This window comes from Leucopleurus acutus, assembly GCF_964270905.1.
Source record: "Leucopleurus acutus genome assembly, chromosome: 14".
In the NCBI taxonomy this organism is placed as follows: Eukaryota; Metazoa; Chordata; class Mammalia; order Artiodactyla; family Delphinidae; genus Leucopleurus; species Leucopleurus acutus.
In genome coordinates, this window is record NC_139156.1 from 75,266,953 (window position 1) to 75,290,341 (window position 23,389).

The 23,389-nt window shown below is 40.3% G+C and overlaps 1 protein-coding gene across 1 annotated transcript in view; it reads right to left on the minus strand.

Moving 5' to 3' along the window:
- The window catches only part of ZNF37A (zinc finger protein 37A), a 56,266-nt gene extending 40,248 nt beyond the window's left edge, over window positions 1–16,018 (minus strand). The window contains exons 1-2 of the mRNA XM_082854882.1: window positions 15,861–16,018; window positions 14,081–14,139 (exon numbers count right to left, since the gene is read on the minus strand). Coding sequence (XP_082711008.1) covers window positions 14,081–14,095 — 15 coding nt within the window. The 5' untranslated portion in view covers window positions 14,096–14,139; window positions 15,861–16,018. The remainder of the gene's footprint in view (window positions 1–14,080; window positions 14,140–15,860) is intronic.
- Between the last annotated feature and the right edge of the window lie 7,371 nt (window positions 16,019–23,389).

Sequence of the window (23,389 nt, forward strand, 5' to 3'; positions counted from 1 at the left end):
CAGTAAGAACACCACAGCCCATGCCCAGACCCACACTGAGAGCCCACACGGGCCCTGCTTGTTCTACAGCACAACTCCACACCAGGTCAAGGGAAGCAGAGGGCAAGGGAAGAGCCCAGCTGTGAGCGAAAAAGGAGGCTCAGACCCAAAGCAGCGTTGGAGAAAGGGGGGGGGGGGCAGACATTGCTGGCACTCACACAGGCAGTGCATCAGCAGTCCAGATCTCTGCCCTGGCAGGACTGCCATGGTCTGCACGCAGGGCTCAAGCCAAGTACCCTACCTTGCTCCAGAGCTGCTTCCCTCTGGAGTAAGGGTGCCAGTGCTGGGAATGGGAGAGCACATACTTAAAGAGAATGGAACCAGCTTGGACCCAGCCCTCAGGGCTTGTAGACCAGCAACACAGAACCCACCCCCAACCCCAACAGGGCAGAGACAGCCACTGAGCAGAGGGGAAGCCTGAGCTCAAACCTGTATCCAGCCCTAGTCCCTACATCTCCAGCAACACCTACTATCAATGTGATAATTGCCAGCACAACCTGAGAAAAGACATGACTTGTGTTCAAGTCAAATCCAGCTATACCACCAAAGCCACTGGGCACACGCAGACAGTATGGGAATGCTCCCACATAAGGTCACCTCTTCAGGATTGCAGTAGATAACTGCTTCACCTATTTCATAGAGACACAGTAAGTTAAGCAAAATGAGAAGACAGGAAGAATCTGTCTCAATTGAAGAGCAAGAGAAAATCCCTGAAAAAGCAACTACTGAAATAGAAATAAGCAATTTACTAAAGACTGTGAAGCATTAGTAATGAGAATAAAGCAAGTAATAAAATGGCAATAAGTATGTACCTATCAATAATTACTTGAAACATCAATGGACTAAATGCTGCAATCAAAATACATGGTGTGGCTGACTGATTAAAAAACAAGACCAATCTATATGCTGCTTAGAAGAGACTTACTTCAGAGCTAAAGCCACATACAGACTGAAAGTGAGGGGATGGAAAAACATATTTCATGCAAACAAACAACAAGAAAGCAGAGGTAACAATACCCTTATCACACAAAATACATTTTAGAACAAAGTCTTTAACAAAAGACAAGGTTACATAACGACGGATCAATACAAAAAGAGGATATGACACTCGTTAACATATATGTACCCAATACAGGAGCACCTAAATACATAAAACAGATATTAAATATAAAGGGGGAAATCGACAGTAACAATAATAGTGGGGGACTTTAACACCTCACTTGAATCAATGGACAGTCCATACAGACAGAAAATTAGCAAGGAAACACTGGCTTTAAATGACACATTAGACCAAATGGACTTAATTGATATTTATATAGCATTCCATCCAAAAGCAGCAGAATACACATTCGTTTCAAGTGCACATGGAACATTCTCCAGGATAGATCACATGCTAGGACACCAAAAAAAAATAAGCCTCAGTAAATGTAAGAAAACTGAAATCATATCATGCATCTTTTCTGACCACAACACCATGAAATTAGAAATCAACTACAAGAAAACACTGCAAAAAACACAAACATGTGGAGGCTAGACAATATGGTACTAAACAACCAATGGATCACTGAAGAAATCAAAGAGAAATTTAAAAATACCTGTAGACAAATGAAAACTAAAACACAATGATCCAAAATATATAGGATGTAGAAAAAGCAGTTCTAAAAAGGAAGTTTATAGTGATGCAAGCTTACCTCAGGAAACAAGAAAAAATGAAAACCCTAAGCTTACACCTAAAAGAACTAGAAAAAGAACAAAACCCATAGGTAGAAGGAATGAAATCATAAAAATCAGAGAAATAAAAAATGAAATAGAGAATAAAAAAGTTCAATGAAACTCAGAGCTGGTTCTTCAAAAAGATAAACAAAATTGATAAACTTTTAGCCAGACTCATCAAGGAAAAAAGAAAGGGCCCAAATCAATATCACAAATGAAAAAGGAGAAGTTACAACCGATACCACAGAAATACAAAGCATCATAAGAGACTACTATGAACAACTATATGCTAATAAAATGAACAACCTGAAAGAAACGGACAAATTACAATAAATGAGAATCTCCCAAGACTGAACCAGGATGAAATAGAAAGTATGAACAGACCACTTACCAGCAATTGAATTGAATCTGCAACTAAAAATGAAGCAAAACAAACAAACCTCCCAACAAACAACAGTTCAGGACCAGATGGCTTCACAGGTGAATTTTACCAAACATTTGGAAAAGAGTTAACACCTAACCTTCTCAACCTGTTCCCAAAAATTGCAAAGGAAGGAATGCTTTCAAACTCATTCTACAAGGCCAGCATTACCCTGATACCGAAATCAAAGACACCACAAAAAAGAAATTACAGGATAATATCACTGATGAACATTGATGCAAAAATCCTCGATAAAATATTGGCAAACCGAATTCAACAATATATTATAAGGATCACACACCATAATCAAGTAGAATTTATCTCAGGGATGCAAGGATTTTTCAATATCTGCAAATCAACCAATGTGATAGACCACATTAATAACTTAAAGAATAAATCCATATGATTATCTCAATAGATGCAGAAAAAGCTTTTGACAAAATTCAACATCCATTTATGATAAAACTCCTCAGAAAATAAATATAGAGAGAACATACCTCAGCATAATAAAGGCCATATATGACAAACCTACAGCTAACATCACACTCAACAATGAAAATCTGAAAGCATTTCCTCTAAGATCAAGAACAAGACAAGGATGTCCCTCTTGCAACTTTTATTCAACATAGTTTTGGAAGTTCTAGCCATTGCAATCAGAGAAGAAAAAGAAATAAAAGGAATCTAAATTAGAAAAGAAGAAGTAAAACTGTCACTGTTTGCAGACAATATGATATTATACATAGAAAATCCTAATAGATGCTACCAGAAAACTACCAGAGCTCATCAACGAATTTGGCAAAGTTGCAGGATACAAAACTAATAAACAGAAATCTGTTGCATTTCTATACACTAACAATGAGAGATCAGAATGAGAAATTTAAAAACGATCCCATTTACCATCACCTCAAGAAGAATAAAATACCTAGGAATAAACCTACCTAAGGAGGCAAAAGACTGTACTCTGAAAACTATAAGATACTGATGAAAGAAACTGAAGATGATACAAACAGATGGAAGGTTATACCATGTTCTTGTATTGGAAGAATCAATAGTGTAAAAATGACAATAATCACCCAAGGCAATCTACAGAGTCAATGCAATCCCTATCAAATTACCAATGGCATTTTTCACAGAACTAGAACAAAAAGTCTTAAAATTTCTATGGAAACACAAAAGAACCCGAATAGCCAAAGCAATCCTGAGAAAGAAAAACGGAGCTGGAGGAATCAGGCTCCCTGACTTCAGACTATACTACAAAGCTACAGTCATCAAAACAGCATCGTACTGGCACAAAAAGATAAATATAGATCAATGGAACAGGATAGAAAACCCAGAAATAAACCCATACATCTATGGTCAATTAATGTAAAACAAAGGAGGCAAGAATATACAATGGAAAAGAGACTGTCTAGTCAATATGAGGTGCTGGGAAAACTGGACAGCTACATGTAAAACAATAAAACTAGAACATTTTCTTACACCATACACAAAAATAAACTCAAAATGGATTAAAGACCTAAATCTAAGACTGGATACCAAAAAACTCTTAGAGGAAAATACAGAACACTCTGACATAAATCACAGCAATATCTTTTTCGATCTGTCTCCTAAAGTAATGGAAATAAAAACAAAACTAAACAAATGGGAGCTAATTAAACTCAAAAGCTTTTGCACAAAGGAAACCACAAACAAAACGAAAAGACAACCCACAGAATGAGAGAAAGTATTTGCAAATGATGCAACCAACAACGGATTAATCTCCAAAATTTACAAACAGCTCATGCAGCTCAATATCAAGAAAACAAACAACCCAATCAAAAAGCAGGTGCAAGATCTAAATAGACATTTCTCCAAAGAAGACAGACATATGGCCAAGAGGCACATGAAAAGCTGCTCAACATCACTAATTATTAGAGAAATTCAAATCAAACTACACTGAGATAACACCTCACACCAGACAGTATGGCCATCATCAAAAAGTATACAAACAATAAATGCTGGAGAGGGTGTGGAGAAAATGGAACCCTCCTACACTGTTGGTGGGAATGTAAACTGATACAGCCACTATGGAGAACAGTATAGAGGTTCCTTAAAAAACTAAAAACAGAGCTACCACATGATCCAGCAATCCCACTCCTGGGCATATATCCAGTGAAAACCATGGTTCGAAAGGATCTGTGCACCCCAGTGTTCACTGAAGTGCTGTTTACAATAGCCAAGACATGGAAGCAATGTAAATGTCCATTGACAGAGGAATGGATAAAGAAAATGTGGTACATACATACAGTGGAATATTACTCAGTCATTAGAAAGAATGAAATAACGCCATTAGCAGCAACATGGATGGACCTGGAAATTATCATACTGAGTGAAGTAAGTCAGATACAGAAAGACAAATATCATATGATATCACTTATACGTGGAATCTAAAAAGAAATAACAAGTGTTCGTGAAGATACGTAGAAAATGGAACCCTTGTGCACTGTTTGTGGAATATAAAATGGTGCAGCTGCTGTGAAGAACAGTATGGTGGTTCTTCAAAAAATAAAATTTAACTACCATGTGATCCAGCAATACCATTTCTTGGTATATATCCAAAAGAACTAAAAGCAGAGTCTCAAATAGGTACCTGTACACCCATGTTCGTAGAAGCATTATGCACAACAGCCAAAAGGCAGAAGCAAATCAAATGTCCATCAACAGATGAATGAATAAACAAAAATGTGATATATACACACATGGACTATTATTCAACCTTTAAAAAGGAAATTCTGACACATACTACAACATGGATGAACCGTGATGACATTACACTAAGTAAAATAAGCCAGTCACAAAAAGACAAGTCCTGTATGATTTCACTTATATGAAGTATCAAGAGTGTCAAACTCATAGAAACAGAAAGTAGAATGGAGGATGCCACTGGCTAGGGGGCAGAGGGGAACGGGAAGTTTTTGTTTAATGAACATAGAGTTTCAGTTTTGCAAGATGAAAATGTTTTCAAGGTTGGTTATACAACAGTGTGAATAAACTTAACACTACTGAACTGTACACTTAAGAACATTAAGATGGTAAAAAAACAAACAAGGATGCCTGCTTTGGTAACTTATATTCAACTTTGTACTGGAAATTCTAGCCAGGGCTATTAGGCAAAAAAATAAATAAATATCAATAAAAGGTATTCAAAATGGAAAGGAAGGAGTACAACTATCTCTATTTGCAGATGACATGATAGCAAATATAGAAATTCCTAAAGAATCTACAAAGCAACTATTAGAACTAGAACAAATTCAGCCAAGCAGGATATAAGATTAACACTCAAAAATCAGTAGTATTTCAACACACTATCAGTAAGCAATCAAAAAAGAAACTAAGAAAACAATTCTATATGCAATAGCATCTAAAAGAACAAAATACAAGCCTACACAGCCCTTTGGTGGGGCCAATGGCAGACTCCGGAAGGGCTCACACCAAGGAGTACTTCCCAGAACTTCTGCTGCCAGTGTCCTTGTCCTCACAGTGAGCCACAGCCACCCCTGCCTCTGCAGAAGACCCTGCAACACTAGCAAGTCACCTTGCAGGACAGACCCCGGACTTGAGTACATGTCTGCAGTGACCCAAGCACAGGTAGGACATTCCGCAGGAGTTCTTGGATCCCAGCACGAGGCCATGTAGGGGTCAGAGGACCCATCCAGGCTCTGGTATGGTCATAACACAGGTCCTGTCCAGCTGGGCTCACCCACCTGTGCCCATGATACGTCAGAGCATTGTCTTAGCTTTGCCAGGCCATGTGGATGAAAGGCTCTTGGTGCTCCAGCCACGTGTCAGGGCTGTGCCTCTGAGGTGGGAGAGCCAACTTCAGGACACTGGTCCACAAGAGATCTCCCAGCTCCACGTAATATCAAATGGCAAAAATCTCCCAGCAATCTCCATCTCAATGACAAGACCCAGCTTCACTCAACGACCAACAAGCTACAGTGCTGGACACCCTATGCCAAACAACTAACAAGACAGGAACACAACCCCACCCATTAGCAGAGAGGCTGCCTAAAATCATAACAAGGCCACAGACACCCCAAAACATATCACCAGACGTGGACCTGCCACCAGAAAGACAAGATCCAGCCTCATCCACCAGAACACAGGCACTAGTCCCCTCCACTAGGAAGCCTACACAACCCACTGAACCAACCATAGCCACTGGGGACAGACACCAAAAACAACGGGAACTACGAACTTGCAGCCTGCGCAAAGGAGACCCCGAACACAGTAAGTTAAGCAAAATGAGAAGACAGAAAAACACACAGCAGATGAAGGAGCAAGGCAAAAACCCACCAGACCTAACAAATGAAGAGGAAATAGGCAGTCTACCTGAAAAAGAATTCAGAATAATGATAGTAAAGATGATCCAAAATCTTGGAAATAGAATTGAGAAAATACAAGAAATGTTTAACAAGGACCTAGAAGAACTAAAGAGCAAACAAACACTGATGAACAACACAATAAATGAAATTAAAAATTCTCTAGAAGCAATCAATCATAGAATAACTGAGGCAGAAGAACGGATAAGTGAACTGGAAGATAAAATAGTGGAAATAACTACTGCAGAGCAGAATAAAGAAAAGAGAATGAAAAGAATTGAGGACAGTCTCAGAGACCTCTGGGACAACATTAAACACACCAACATTTGAATTAAAGGGGTCCAAGAAGAAGAAGAGGAAAAGAAAGGGACTGAGAAAATATTTGAAGAGATTATAGTTGAAAAATCCCCTAATATGGGAAAGGAAATAATCAACTCCAGGAAGCACATAGACTCCCATACAGGATAAATCCAAGGAGAAACAAGCCAAGACAATATTAATCGAACTGTCAGAAATTAAATACAAAGAAAAAATGTTAAAAGAAGCAAGGGAAAAACAAGTAACACACAAGGGAATCCCCATAAGGTTAACAGCTGATCTTTCAGCAGAATCTCTGCAAACCAGAAGGGAGTGGCAGGCCATATTTAAAGTGATGAAGGAGAAAAACCTACAACCAAGATTACTCTACCCAGCAAGGATCTCATTCAGATTTGATGGAGAAATTAAAACCTTTAGAGACGAGCAAAAGCTAAGACAATTCAGCACCACCAAACCAGCTTTACAACAAATGCTAAAGGAACTTCTCGAGGCAGGAAACACAAGAGAAGGAAAAGACCTACAATAACAAACCCAAAACAATTAAGAAAATGGTAACAGGGCTTCCCTGGTGGCGCAGTGGTTAAGAGTCCACCTGCCGATGCAGGGGATATGGGTCCGTGCCCCGGTCCGGGAAGATTCCACATGCTGTGGAGTGGCTGGGCCCGTGAGCCATGGCCGCTGAGCCTGCACTCCGCAACGGGAGAGGCCACAACAGTGAGAGGCCCGCATACCACAAAAAAAAAAAAAGAAAAGAAAAGAAAAGAAAATGGTAATAGGAACATACATATTGATAATTACCTTAAATATAAATGGATTAAATGCTCCAACCAAAAGACATAGACTGGCTGGACACAAAAACAAGACCCGTATATATGCTGTCTACAAGAGACTCACTTCAGACCTAGGGACATACACAGACTGAAAGTGAGGGGATGGAGAAAGATATTCCATGAAAATGGAAATGAAAAGAAAGCTGGAGTAGCAATTTTCATATCAGACAAAACAGACTTTAAAATACAGACTATTACAAGAGACAAAGAAGGACACTACATAATGATCAAGGGATTGCTACAAGAAGAAGATATAACAACTGTACATATTTATGCACTCAACATAGGAGCACCTCAATACATAAGGCAAGTACTAACAGCCATAAAAGGGGAAATGGACAGTAACACAATCATAGTAGGGGACTTTAACACCCCATTTTCACCAATGGACAGATCATCCAAAATGAAAATAAATAAGGAAACACAAGATTTAAATGATACATTAAACAAGATGGACTTAATTGATATTTATAGGATATTCCATCCAAAAACAACAGAATACACATTTTTTCAAGTGCTTAAGTTCTCCAGGATAGATCATGTCTTGAGTCAAAAATCAAGCCTTGGTAAATTTAAGAAATCTGAAATTGTATCAAGTATCTTTTGCGACCAAAATGCTATGAGATTATCAATTACAGGAAAAAAATCTTTAAAAAATACAAACACATGGATGCTAAATAATACACACCTTAATAACCAACAGATCACTAAAGAAATCAAAGAGGAAATCAAAAAATACCTAGAAACAAATGACAATGAAAACATGACGATCCAAAACCTATGGCATGTAGCAAAAGCAGTTCTAAGAGGGAAGTTTATAGCAATACAATCCTACTTTAAGAAACAAGAAACATCTCAAATAAACAAACTAACCTCACACCTAAAGCAATTAGAGAAAGAACAAAAAACCCCGAAAGTTAGAAGGAAAGAAATCATAAAGATCAGATCAGAAATAAATGAAAAAGAAATGAAGGAAACAATAGCAAAGATCAATAGAACTAAAAGCTGGTTTTTGAGAAGATAAACACAATTGATAAACCATTAGCCAGACGCATCAAGAAAAAAAGGAAGAAGACTCAAATCAATAGAATTAGAAATGAAAAAAGTTACAACTGACACCACAGAAATACAAAGGATCATGAGAGTACTACAAGCAAAGCTATGCCAATAAAATGGACAACCTGGAAGAGATGGACAAATTCTTAGAAATGCACAACCTTCTGAGACTTAACCAGGAAGAAACAGAAAAGATGAACAATTACAAGCACTGCAGTTGAAACTGTGATTAAAAATCTTCCAACAAACAAAAGCCCAGGACCAGATGCCTTCACAGGCGAATTTTATCAAACAAATAGAGAAGAGCTCACACCTATCCTTCTCAAACTCTTCCAAAATATAGCAGAGGGAGGATCACTCCCAAACTCATTCTACAAGGGCACCATCACCCTGATAACAAAACCAAAGATGTCACAAAGAAAGAAAACTACAGACCAATATCAGTGATGAACACAGATGCAAAAATCCTCAACAACATACTAGCAAACAGAATCCAACAGCATATTAAAAGGATCATACACCATGATCAAGTGAGGTCTATCCCAGGAATGCAAGGATTCTTCAATATATGCACATCAATCAATGTGATACACCATGTTAACAAACTGAAGGAGAAAAACCATATGATCATCTCAATAGATACAGAGAAAGCTTTCAACAAAATTCAACACCCATTTATTATAAAAACCTTCCAGAAAGTAGACATAGAGGGAACTTCCCTCAACGTTATAAAGGCCATATATGACAAACCCACAGCCAACATCATCCTCAATGGTGAAAAAAAAACTGAAACCATTTCCACTAAGATCAGGAACAAGACAAGGCAGCCCATTCTCACCACTATTGTTCAATATAGTTTTGGAAGCTTAGCCACAGCAATCAGAGAAGAAAAGGAAATAAAAGGAATACAAATTGGAAAAGAAGAAGTAAAGCTGTCACTGTCTGCAGATGATATGATACTATACATAGAGAATCCTAAAGATGCTACCAGAAAACTACTAGAGCTAATCAATGAATCTGGTAAAGTAGCAGGATACAAAATTAATGCACAGAAGTCTCTAGCATTCCTATACACTAATGGTGAAAAATCTGAAAGTGAAATTAAGAAAACACTCCCATTTACCATTGCCACAAAAAGAATAAAATATCTAGGAATAAACCTACCTAAAGAGACAAAAGACCTGTATGCAGAAATTAAAAGACGATGATGAAAGAAATTGAAGACGATACAAATAGATGGAGAGGTATACCATGTTCTTGGATTGGAAGAATCAACATTGTGAAAATGACTCTACTACCCAAAGCAATATACAGATTCAACGCAATCCCTATCAAACTACCACTGGCATTTTTCACAGAACTAGAACAAAAAATTTCACAATTTGTATGGAAACACAAAAGATCCCGAATAGCCAAAGCAATCTTGAGAACGAAAAATGGAGCTGGAGGAATCAGGCTCCCGGACTTCAGACTATACTACAAGGCTACAGTCATCAAGACAGTATGGTACTAGCACAAAAACTGAAATATAGATCAATGGAACAGGATAGAAAGCCCAGAGATAAACCCACGCACATATGGTCACCTTATCTTTGACAAAGGAGGCAAGAATATACAGTGGAGAAAAGACAGCCTCTTCAATAAGTGGTGCTGGGAAAACTGGACAGGTACACGTAAAAGTATGAAATTAGAACACTCCCTAACACCATGCACAAAAATAAACTCAAAATGGATTAAAGACCTAAATGTAAGGCCAGAAACTATCAAACTCTTAGAGGGAAACATAGGCAGAACACTCTATGACATAAATCACAGCAACATCTTTTTTGACCCACCTCCTAGAGAAATGGAAATAAAAACAAAAGTAAACAAATGGGACCTAATGAAACTTAAAAGCTTTTGCAAAGCAAAGGAAACCATAAAGAAGACCAAAAGACAACCCTCAGAATGGGAGAAAATATTTGCAAATGAAGCAACTGACAAAGGATTAATCTCCAAAATTTACAAGCAGCTCATGCATTTCAATATCAAAAAAACAACCCAATCCAAAAATGGGCAAAGACCTAAATAGACATTTCTCCAAAGAAGATATACAGATTGCCAACAAACACATGAAAGAATGCTCAACATCATTAATCATTAGAGAAATGGAAATCAAAACTACAATGAGATATCTTCTCACACCGGTCAAATGGCCATCATCAAAAAATCTACAAACAATAAATGCTGGAGGGGGTGTGGAGAAAAGGGAACCCTCTTGCACTGTTAGTGGGACTGTAAATTGATACAACCACTATGGAGAACAGTATGGAGGTTGCTTAAAAAACTAAAAATAGAACTACCATATGACCCAGCAATCCCACTAGTGGGCATATACCCTGAGAAAACCATAATTCAAAAAGAGTCATGTACCACAATGTTCATTGCAGCTCTATTTACTATATCCAGGACATGGAAGCAACCTAAGTGTCCATGGACAGATGAATGGATAAAGAAGATGTGGCACATATATACAATGGAATATTACTCTGCCATAAAAAGAAATGAAATTGAGTTATTTGTAGTGAGGTGGATGGACCTAGAGTCTGTCATACAGAGTGAAGTAAGTCAGAAAGAGAAAGACAAATACCATACGCTAACACACATATACGGAATCTAAGGGAAAAAATGGTCATGAAGATCCTAGGGGCAAGACAGGAATAAAGACAGAGACATACTAGAGAATGGACTTGAGGATATGGGGAGGGGGAAGGGTAAGCTGGGACAAAGTGAGAGAGTGGCATGGATATATATACACTACCAAACATAAAATAGATAGCTAGTGGGAAGCAGCCATGTAGGACAGGGAGATCAGCTAGGTGGTTTGTGACCACCTAGAGGGTTGGGATAGGGAGGGTGGGAGGGAGGGAGACCAAGAGGGAAGAGATATGGGAACATATATATATGTATAACTGATTCACTTTGTTATAAAGCAGAAACTAACACACCATTGTAAAGCAACTGTACTCAAATAAAGATGTTAAAAATAATTTAAAAAATTAAAAAAAAAAGAACAAAATACTTAAGAATAAGTTTCAGCAAGTATATGTAAGTTGTATACTCTGAAAACTACAAAACATTGCTGAAAGTAATTAAAAACCTAAATTAATGGAAAAACATCTCATGTTCATGGATTCTAATACTTAATATTCTTAAAGTGGCAAGATTCCCCAAAGCGGTCTACAGATTCAATGCAATCCTTATCAAAATCTCGTCTTGGACCTCCCTTGTGGTGCAGTGGTTAGGGACCTGCCTGTCAATTCAGGGGACACAGGTTTGAGCCCTGGTTTGGGAAGATCCCACATGCTGCAGAGCAACTAAGCTTGTGCACCACAACTACTGAGCCCATGCACAACTACTGAAGCCCACGCGCCTAGAGCCCATGCTCTGCAACAAAGAGAAGCCACCACAATGAGAAGCCCGCGCACCGCAACAAAGAGTAGCCCCCACTTGCCGCAACTAGAGAAAGCCCACGTGCAGCAACACAGACCCAACTCAGCCAAAAAAATAAAACAATTAATTAATTAGTTTAAAAAATTATAAAATCTCAACAGCCTTTTTGTGTGGAAATAGGAAAGCTAACATAAAATTTATAAGGCCTTGCAAGGGACTTGCTGCAGAACACAGTTTAGCAGTTTCAAAATAAGTTAAACACAGAATTATCACATGATCCATCAATTTCACTCCCAGGAAAGAACTGAAAATAGGTCTTCAGACAAAAACTTGTACATGAATGCTCACAGCAGCACTACTCCCAATAACCAAACATGGAGTCACCCCCAAATGCCCATCAAATGATGGATAAACAAAAGGTAGTATATACATACAATGGAATATTAATCAGTCATAAAAGGGATGAAGTAGTAATACAAGCTACAACATGGATGGGTCTTGAAAACATGATCAGTGAAAGAAGCCACCCACAAAAGGCTTCATGATTCCATTTATATGAGCTATCCGGAAAAGGCAAATCCATAAACAGAAAACAGATTAGCAGTTGCTAGGGGCTGAGGGGAATGGGGAGTAACTGTTTATTAAGCTATATAGTACTGCTTATTAAGGGTAAGGGTTTTCCTTTTGGTGTGATGAAAATATTCTGGAAGTAGGTGGTGTTTATGGTTGCATAACATCATGAATGTACAAAATGCCACTAATTTCTACACTTTTAAATGGTTGAAATGTGAATTTCATGTTATATGTATTTTGCCACAATTAAAATAGGGGAATCCCTTGCCATATTCTACAAAGATTTATATTCTGCCCAGTCCTCAGTATGGTCACATAGCCTGCCTCATCCTAATAACCAACCTAGGTCACCCTGGTCTACCCAGACTTGTCCCTTCTTTGAACAACCATGAGTCCTAATGATGCTCTAATTCATTTGAATTATTTATCACATTTTTTTTTTCAACATCTCAACTTTTCCCCTGGATTAGACAAAAATCATTCACTTTATTCCTACCACTTCTTTATGCAACTGCAAGACTGTCACTAGAAGGTTCACAATGTCACTGGACATCCCTGTGGCGTAGTGGTTAAGAATCTGCCTGCCAATGCAGGGGACACGGGTTCGAGCCCTGGTCCGGGAAGATCCCACATGCTGCGGAGCAACTAAGCCCGTGTGCCACAACTACTGAGCCTGTGTGCTGCAACGAAGAGTAGCCCCCACTTGCTGCAACTAGAAAAAGCCAGCGTGCAGCAACGATGACCCAACGCAGCCAAAAATTAAGAAAAAAAAGGTTCACAATGTCACCTAATGAGGTCTATCAAAAAACTTTTTTATGGCCCAGTTTCACAACTCAGTAAGATCACAGGATCTGCATTTACCTACATGGCACCTTTGTCCTACTGTTGATCTGCTGTTCTAAATCAGAAGTCAGCAAACCTTTTCAGTAAATGTCCACATAGTAAACATTTTAGGCCTGTGAGCCACACAGTCTCTGTCATAACCACTCAACTCTGCCCTTGTAATTTGACGGCAGCCACGGCCATAAATGAATGAGCATGGCTGTGTTCCAATAAAACTTTACAGACACTGAGATTTGAATTTCATACAGTTTTCACATCACAGACTACTACTCTTGATTTATTTCTCAATCATCTAAAAATTCTTAGTTTGTGGGCCATAAAAACACAGGCAGCATGCTACATTTGGCCCATGGACTGCAATTTGCTGACTTCTGTTCTATATTTTTCCTGATGTTAACATATCTATTTCTACTATTTCATATGAATGCATAGATATTTTATAAACCTCAAATAATCAGTGTTAAGCAAAACTGTGCATAAATTAAACGACTCACCTGGGATGTGATCATTTTCTGCTGCTCCTGGAAGAATGTAGAGAACTGAGGGGCTACACCTGAAAAAGAAGGAAAGCTCATGAGTGACATCACCTGCCTAGAAAGCTCCACATAGCAGCTAGCGAAACACCTCAGAATGGGAGACACTTTGAGAAGCAGCAGAAAGGATAACAGTGAGGGAGGGAAGCACTCGGGTGTCCATGCATGACTCTGGGATGATTATGTAATATTTGGACAAGTTCGTTTTCAAATGTAAAAACATTTGGTTTCTGCTGATTTGTTAACAATGTATGCTCTAACACAGAAAAAATACAAACAACACATTTAACTAATTAACCCAATTAGGAAAAGCCAAGGAATAGAACACAATGCTTTCATTAAAACTGATGCTGAGCAAAAATATTCAGCACAAAAATTTGTAATGTTCATTACAAACCAGAGAATCTCAACAAGGTTCTGAAAAAAAGGATGGGGTATTTTTGGAAGGAAAAAAGGGCTGGTCTTTTTTGGAAGGAAAAAAAACGGTTTACTCTTAAATTGGTTTCAGGTCTCAAAAGTATTTTTTAATAAAAAAAACAAACCAAACCAAACTGGTTTCGACTTATCTGTTGTTAATGCAGAAAAGACCTGCCTAGACCATCAAGAGACTCCATGTCTCCTCTTGATTCTGCCGTAACAAAACGTAGAATTGTAACCACTTAACATTTTTGACCCACTTCTTGCCCACCCCAATCCAACTCCATCTTTTAAGTAAAGCAGAAATAGACCTGTCTTAAGTCCAAGTCTTAACGACCTGTCTTGCAGTACCATCTCTGATTCTGTAAGATCGGGATACAGGGGGCATCAGTATATCTCTAGTTGTGCCGAGTGTGGGAACAGCTCAGAGCTCATAAAGAGTGGAGTAAAGAGTGAAGGAAGACGGTAATTCCCTCCCCTGTGGCTGGTCAGCTCTTCCCGCCACACGATGCCTTCACAACTCCCCAAGAAGCAGTATCTTCTGTTCCTTTTGTCTTGTCCTCCTATCCCAACCACAGCTTACATCTCTCTGGAAAGTTGGCCCAAGGTTTCCACCATCACCCAGTCTGTGACAGTCTGCATATGACTGGTTCCGGCAGGAGGACCCAAATTGCTTCCAGCTGAGCAACAAGCGTCTTTGCACCTGGGCTCTGGATCGCTCCTGAGGTCTCAGGCGCACTGATTGTCCTACCGGGACAATTCACGCTCCCGGGAATCCCCCTTCCTACCCCACAAAAGCCGCTTTGTTGCAAGAAAGGTGAAACCTAAGCCAGTTAGAATATTCATCCAAGATCGAAAGCTCCTGGACCTTAAGCAGGACCTCCTGTAAAAGCAAACTGGTGCTACTGAGGGCACAGGCAAAGCTGGAGGGGGTCAGAGGGGCCTGGACGCCTCCACTTATGTTCACAGGTTCTTTAGAAACAAGAAAAAATCCCCCAAAACCAATGCTGCATTCACTTCAAAACTATTTCCTTGAGGGGTTAGGGTACTCAAGCTGCTTACTGCTGCGACCGACTCATGCTCAGATTTCATGCTGGGCAGAGAACGAGGCATGGGATCTAGCCTTGCTCCTTCCCCTGCTCCCTTCGCCACTTTGAATTCCTATCCCGTCTTGGAGCCTCACTGTTAGAAAGGGGACGCGACGCTGACCACAGGTGGTTGGGAGGATTCAGCGAGATCCTGAGTGGAAAAGAACAAGGGTCTCCGCTGAGAAGAAAAGTGCGCATCTACTGACAGCCAAGGGCCAGTTTCCGCGCGGTCTTACCGAGGCCTCAAACGACAGGGCACCTTGGAGATGAGAAAATTAAGCGCTGGGACGTGCAGGTTCTCAACAGGTGCATAAAAACGGGGCCAGATTTACACCGAATCTGGACACAAAGCCGTTTCCTCTTTCACCCGCCTCTAGCCTGGAGCTTCATCTTCCCCCGGTGCTCCACAGCAGCGTCCTGCTCGCCAGCTGCCGGGCTCGCAGCCGCCGGAGGCTCTGCAACCATCTCCTCGCGAGACAGCGGCCGCGGAACGGGAACACGCCCAGCATCCGGGTGGAGGGGGGAGGGGGAGGCAGTGCACATGCGCAGAAGGCCCATAGTGACAGCCCCGTCCTGTGCCAGAAAGCTGTGCACGGTACATTTCCTGAAAGCCTTAGAGCCACTTCAATTAGAAAAGTCTCTGCGATGGAAATAAACTTATGGTTACTAAAGGGGAAGGGGGGAGCGATAAGTTAGGAGTTTGGGATTACTATATGTAAAATAAACAAGGACCTACTGTATAGCATAGGGGAATAATATTCAGTTTCTTGTAGTAACCTATAATGGAAAAGAATCTGAAAGTATTTTTCTGTGTATGTATATAGATTATATAAAACTGAAGTTCTATATATATATACACACACACACATATATGACTGAATCACTTTGCTGTGCACCTGAAACTAATACAACACTAAATCAAGTATACTCCCTTCAATAAAAAAAAAAGGGTCGGTGACTTTGGGCACATTGGGTAAAATTGCCAGATTTAGCAAATACAAGCCATGAGACATACTTTTATTCGTTGTTCATCTGAAATAAATTTTAAGTATCTAAATTACATATCTTTCATTAACCATTTTCCTGAGATATTGGCTCTCCTTAACAGTTCCTTGCAGAATTGAGTTATACAATTTCTTCCAGAGACTGTTACATTGCTCCATTTTCATTATAACATATCTTCTACAGTAGTCACATCTCACTTACTTCGTTCTTTGTCCATTGGACATTAATTAATGAGAAAAGACATTCAACTTTAGCGTTCTGAGCAGATATAATGGCATAAAGTTAACAACTCTAGGAATTGCTCTTCAGATTTGATTTGTTGAAACAATACCATTATTCATGGCAGAACTTGCCTTTTCCATTCTTCAGGATTACGATGGATCTCTTGATTAACAAGTTTTTAACATGCTGCCCACTGATAAAAGAAAACTTTTTGTCAATTTTTTTCCTTTCCTTTTTAACTACACATGACAATTCCACTTGTCCTCATGCTATAAGAGCAGTTAGTAACATCCATGTAAAAGAATCAAATTCTTCAAGAGATGAAACTCATTTCAAAATACAGTCATGGCAAGTACAATAATGATTATCCACAAGTCAAAATTTATTTTCCTATTCCTATTATTCCATAAGTAATGTTTTCCCTTTTAAGAACAGTCTGACATGAAGATTTCACTAAGTTTCATTAAACAGTGGAATATTTCACTAACACTTTTTGCTCTTCTTTCAATTTCCATAATCCTATTGCTAAAAAGATATTGAAATCTATGTACAAGAAATAAGCAAATTAGCTTAATTCAATGGAATATTTAAAAGGTTAAACAAGAATTGGGGGCTTTTTCTTGAGAATTAAAATATTATTTCAGTGCTTTAAATAAACTGAGAACTCTTACAGCTGTGTTTGTTAAAGAGAGTCAATGAGTTTCTGAATGCAAGAGAAATGAAAAATACTGAATGCCAATTAAAAAAATCACAAAAATCCTTTAATCACTCAATTCAAATAGTATAAGTGTTGAAGTAAGAGAACAACTTCATGACAATTACTTCAACATCAATAGAAAGAACATCAGAAGCTATCTGAACAGCAAGCATTGTGCAGAATATGGGCAGCACAGTCAACATCTTCCACAGAATCATTCATGCTTTGTTTAACCTTGGAATAAACATGTCTGCACCTTTATGCAAACATCCACCAAAATTTGTATTTTTATTACCTCAACCAAAAGCAATGTAGAAGGGGAAAATATGTATTTTCTGCATTGTAATTGTGACCTGCATCCACAGCGATGATGCTAAAAAAAAAAAAGATGAGGCATTTAGAGCATTGATAATCTCTGTAATCATAACTGAAGCTATTTTTGTTGTTGTTGCAGTGGACTTTATCCTGGCACTTGCAATGTTTTTTTAAGGTTTTTTTTTTTTTTTTTTTTTTTTTTGGCGGTACACGGGCCTCTCACTGTTGCGGCCTCTCCCATTGCGGAGCACAGGCTCCGGATGCGCAGGCTCAGCGGCCATGGCTCACGGGCCCAGCCGCTCCGCGGCATGTGGGATCTTCCCGGACCGGGGCACGAACCCGTGTCCCCTGCATCGGCAGACGGACTCTCGACCACTGCGCCACCAGGGAAGCCCCTTTTTAAAGGTTTTGAACTTTTGTCTACGTTGGGTCTTCGTTGCTGTGCGTGGGCTTTCTCGTTGCAGTGGGTTTTTGTTGCTGTGCGTGGGCTTTCTCTAGTTGCGGTGAGCGGGGGCTGCTCTTCGTTGCAGTGCGCCGGCTTCTCATTGCACTGGCTTCTCTTGTGGAGCATGGGCTCTGGAACACAGGCTCAGTAGTTGTGGCACATGGGCTTAGTTGCTCTGCACCATGTAGGATCTTCCCCGACCAGGGCTCGAACCCATGTCCCCTGAATTGGCAGGCGGATTCTTAACCACTGTGCCACCAGGGAAGCCCTGGAACTTGAAATTTTGATTGCAACTCTGGAATTAGAAAATACTCTGGCAGCAGTACGGTCATTTGAGCTGAAAGACTGGTGATGATGTATGGCGTGGAGGGTATTTACAGCTTCCGCTGCAATTACTATATCTCAATCTGAATTCCTATTGATCAAAAAATTTATTTTATCTCTTTCTATAGTACTAGCTGAAGAAATTATACATCTCTTACGCTTAGCTGTTAGTATATGCCGCTTTATATCTGACTCACTACATTTTTTTTTTTGCCTTGTGGCCACACTGCACAGCTTGTGGGATCTTAGTTCCCCAACCAGGGACTGAACCCATACCCTTGGCAGTGAAAGCACGGAGTCCTAACCACTGGACCACCAGGGAATTACCACTACCATTTTTACATACTGTAAAAAATCTTCAAAGGGAATTTTTCCTTGCTTAATTAATTTCCACTTTTCAGAAAATTCACTGTAAAGTTTACACTTGCATTTTGGCGTTTTAGGATTCAAATGTACACAAATAAAAACAGATAATAGCAACCACTGCAAAAATTGAAATGACTGAACTTGATAATTCTATGACACATTAATGTGTCTGTCATTCACACGTCTGAACTCACAACTAACCACAAACAGGCTGAACCATTGAAAGCATTGTGAATTTGCAAGAGTGGCATCAGCCTTAGCTTTAAAATTTTTTGTTAAGAGTATAAGAGCTTTTGTGTACTGATAATCAGCAGCACTTAGGAGATATAATTGATTATTTTATAATTTTTTATTAATTGGACCACATCCTTAGTTTGCAGGGGGAGTTCGAAACAGATATTCCTTTCCCCTTTTTCATTAAAAACTGGGCCATTGGTCTCCAGGGATGGGCCCTCCTATCTTATATCACTGGGTCTGGGATCAAACTGTGACAACAGCACGGTGGAGAACAGCAGAGGATTTTGCAATAACGTAACATTTGTGGGGAGCCATGGTCTCTGTAGGGTGGGTGCCCTCAAACTGATCGTCACTAGGTCTTTCCAATTTAAGGATGCCTAGCCAGGTAGCATCCTGCTACCTAATGAGACAGGCTAGTATGTCTTTTGCATACAAGGAAAATAAGGGAGAATATTGGAGCAGCCCCTACCTACAGATCAAGCTCGCCAGGTGAGGGTGGGAGGGTAACTGTTCCCATCCCTTTAGGGAACCTTTGCTCAGTACGATAGCCGATTACCCTAAGCACCCCTGGAGACCGCATCCAGACTAGGTGCATCACAACACATAGGGACCAAGTGGGGACCTCTTTGCTCAGACTACAGCACCCTAAGCTCAGCGTGGGCTCAGCTTTCTGAACTCTGACACAATTGGACTGGATAACCAGAAAAACCCAACAGATACAACACTACACGGTGGCTGCTAAAGCAAGTATGTCAACAGCCAGCAGAGCCTTCCCAAGCATTATGTGCTGTCAGCTGGATCCAGTTAGTAAGCCAAAAGCCGGCTGGAGACATGTTATCCTCATCTGTCACTGAACCACCCGGCTCACTGCACCAACTGTTTTAAGACGTACCTGGGATTTGTTTTAATCAGGCATGATAAAATGATAGACATGGAGACAATTGTCTTTGAAAGAAGACTTCATTACTTACAATGTTCAAGAGGATGGGAGACACCACACCATGCAGGGCCACATGGGGAAACACCAGTCAAGAGACAGAAGACATGAAGAGAAATCATGAACGAAAGCCTTTCTTACTACAGTGGTGGTGATAAACTATAGTAACCTAACTATACTATGTTAGGCGGGGAAGTGCCCTATTGGGCAGGAAGCAAAACACAGATGGTGGGGTTTTTATGCACCTGTGGAAACACAGGGATGGTATGTATGCCAACATCTTTAGCCATTAACTTGGCCCATGATTTCAAGATGCTAAACCATCAATTATAGAATATCAAAAATGACTATTACATTAATACACCATACTAACAGAAAAAACTCATATTGTTATCTCATTTAATAATATATGATTATCTCAATAGATGCAGGAAAGCATTCAACAAAATCCAGCACCCTTTCATGATACAAGACAGAACAAACTAGGAATAGAATGGAATTGCCTCAACCTAATAAAGGCCATTTTTGAAAAACCCACACAGTTAATGTCATATTTGATGATGGAAGACTGAACGCTTTCCTCCTAAGATCAGGAACAAGACAAAGATGTTAAAAACAAAATCTTCCAATTCAGAAACCCTCTCCACATAGGTAGAAGGAAAGAAAAATCATTTCCTAGGCCCAGCATGATGCACTTATTTGCTTCACTTGGTGCGCTTGCCCAGCATGGTGTGAAACTGCCACTCCCTGCCATACCCCTTTTCTTTCAAAGGCCACATCATGACCAAATCAGGTGTCTTTTCCCCAAGGAGCTCCACAGCTACTCCATCCAGAGTACAGAATATGATAGTCTTTTAGTTGCACAACAGGTCTCTCCCCAATAGGTTTATAGAAGAATCAGGAGAAAGTAAGAACATGCATTCCCAAGTTAGAGGACCTATCTGCATGGGAATTGTGGAGGAAAAGGAACAAGTAGGAGACTGATGCAAAATACCAACCCTCTGTATCGATCTGTCGCCAGATGGAAAATGAGAAATTTCTGAGGAAATTGCAGAATAAGTAGCACCAGGCTTTATTAGAGCAGGCAGAGATTAGCCTGAGGGAAAGTTACTGACACATGTGGTTCACCAGTTCCCACCTCTGAGATTCTCACAATCTGCCAATTTTGAGCCATTTGCCAAGTATTTCCTGGCTGAAGGTTTTGTTCTAGGTCCTGCTGATTCTCTTGTCCCTGCAAGCCCAGCCTCCTCCGGAGTCTCTCTCTACAGTCCCCTCTCGCTGATCTCATCACAGGCTGGCTGGAGTAGGGAGCATTCCCTTAGCAAGGAGTTCTAACTGAGCAGCCAACACAGAAGCCTTTCTTTTTTTTCACTTTCTCTAGATTATCCCCAAAGTGAGTAGCTGCTGCTCAGATTTGACTAACAGTCTGTCCTTGCCATCCTCCCACTTTTCCTTAATTTGGATTTGGACAGTTGGCTAGAGAGTCAAAACAAAGGTTGCTAAAACCAGAGCATATTTTGACCTGACCCCAGGTTCACATCAGGGAATTTTGAGAAAGCCTCAACAAACCACTGACGGAAATCAGTGGGGGACTCACATGTCTTCTGGGTACACTGTTGCAATATCTCCCAGCTCAACTTCAGTGGAAAGGCTTCGAGTACAGCTGTTAGCAACCCTTCTCAAAGAGTTCGTAACTTCCTTAGTTACTCCACAGTTATGAGGGGTGGAGTGGCAGAGAGTCAGCTTCCCCTGGCCACCTTTATGTAGTGATCTTCCAGACCCTAACGTGACTGCTCTATCAAAGGAGCAAAATCTGCTAATTACAGGATTCCACGCAGCTGCTGGTTGCTGAATTCTATGCAATAAATCACTATACATTCCCATGTGTGGGCTGTAAATTGAAAACACACTGAGGTGTATGTCTTCTGGGGCATGGGGAAAAGCAGCGTTTAAATGAGTAACATCAGCTGGTGAGAAAGGCACTTGAATTACCCAGGAGTCCTGGCTGGCTTCTCAATGGCATCAGCTGTGCTGGTGATCCAAATAGGATGGGCTGGTTTCCTTCATGTTGAGACAAGAAAAATATGAATCATGTGGGCACTTTGTTTTCCCTTCCTGTGTTTACATTAATCAGTTGAACACCTTGTTTGCCTTTTTCCAAGTGACTAGTACAGCTACTCTCCATATGTTGCCTTACTACGCAGACTCTTTTATCCAAGCTCTTCATCTTTCCATGATTCTCCCTTTATCATATGTGCCTTCCTAGCTATATGTGGATAATAAGGGACTACTTAAGGGGTCATCTGGTCTAAGACATGAAATGGACCCAGTCTAGGCCACAAAGTACATAACTCTGTGTCCTCAAACCGAGCAGGTAATTTATTACCAGCTAAAGAAGTTGTGCCCTGGGCTTCCCTGGTGGCGCAGTGGTTGAGAGTCCATCTGCCGATGCAGGGGACACGGGTTCGTGCCCCGGTCCGGGAAGATCCCACATGCCGCGGAGCAGCTGGGCCCGTAAGCCATGGCCGCTGCGCCTGCGTGTCCGGAGCCTGTGCTCCGCAACAGGAGAGGCCACAGCAGTGGGAGGCCCGCGTACTGCAAAAAAAACCCCAAAACCCTGAAGGGAACCACCCATCTGAAAGATCATCACCTCACTCTTCCCCTGAGTCAGTTTCAGGCACGGAGGGGTAAAGACATTCAGGGAAAGCAGGAGGAGGGACAAGCAGAGTGAGAAGGAGTAGGGTTCTGTGAAAGAGAAAATGTATTTAATTCTCACATTTTTCTCTCCTGTTTTTTCGATATTTCCTTCTGGCTATCCAAATAATTTTTAACTCCTCTTAGGATAGTTAGAATGATATTCATCCCATAAATATCAGCAACTCACTTACTGGAATAAAGTCCTTCTAAGAACTTCTGCAAATCAAAAAAATTGTCCTCTGCCCACTGCAGGACTGGAGTCTCAACGTGTACGCCCATTCCCAATGTGACAGACAGATATTAACTGCTTTAAAAAAAGAGACCTGCAGGCAACATTCCTGGCTTCCCGTATTTTCCAACCATATAGTGATCTTGATGAGCGTTTAGAGCCCATTATTACCCATGTTCATTCAACAGTAAAATCTTGAATTTGAACAGGGATGTTTGTTTAGCCAGTATTCCAAAAAAGCATAGAGCTAAAATAACTTAGGGTCTTTTACTGAGTATTGTGAGGCCACAG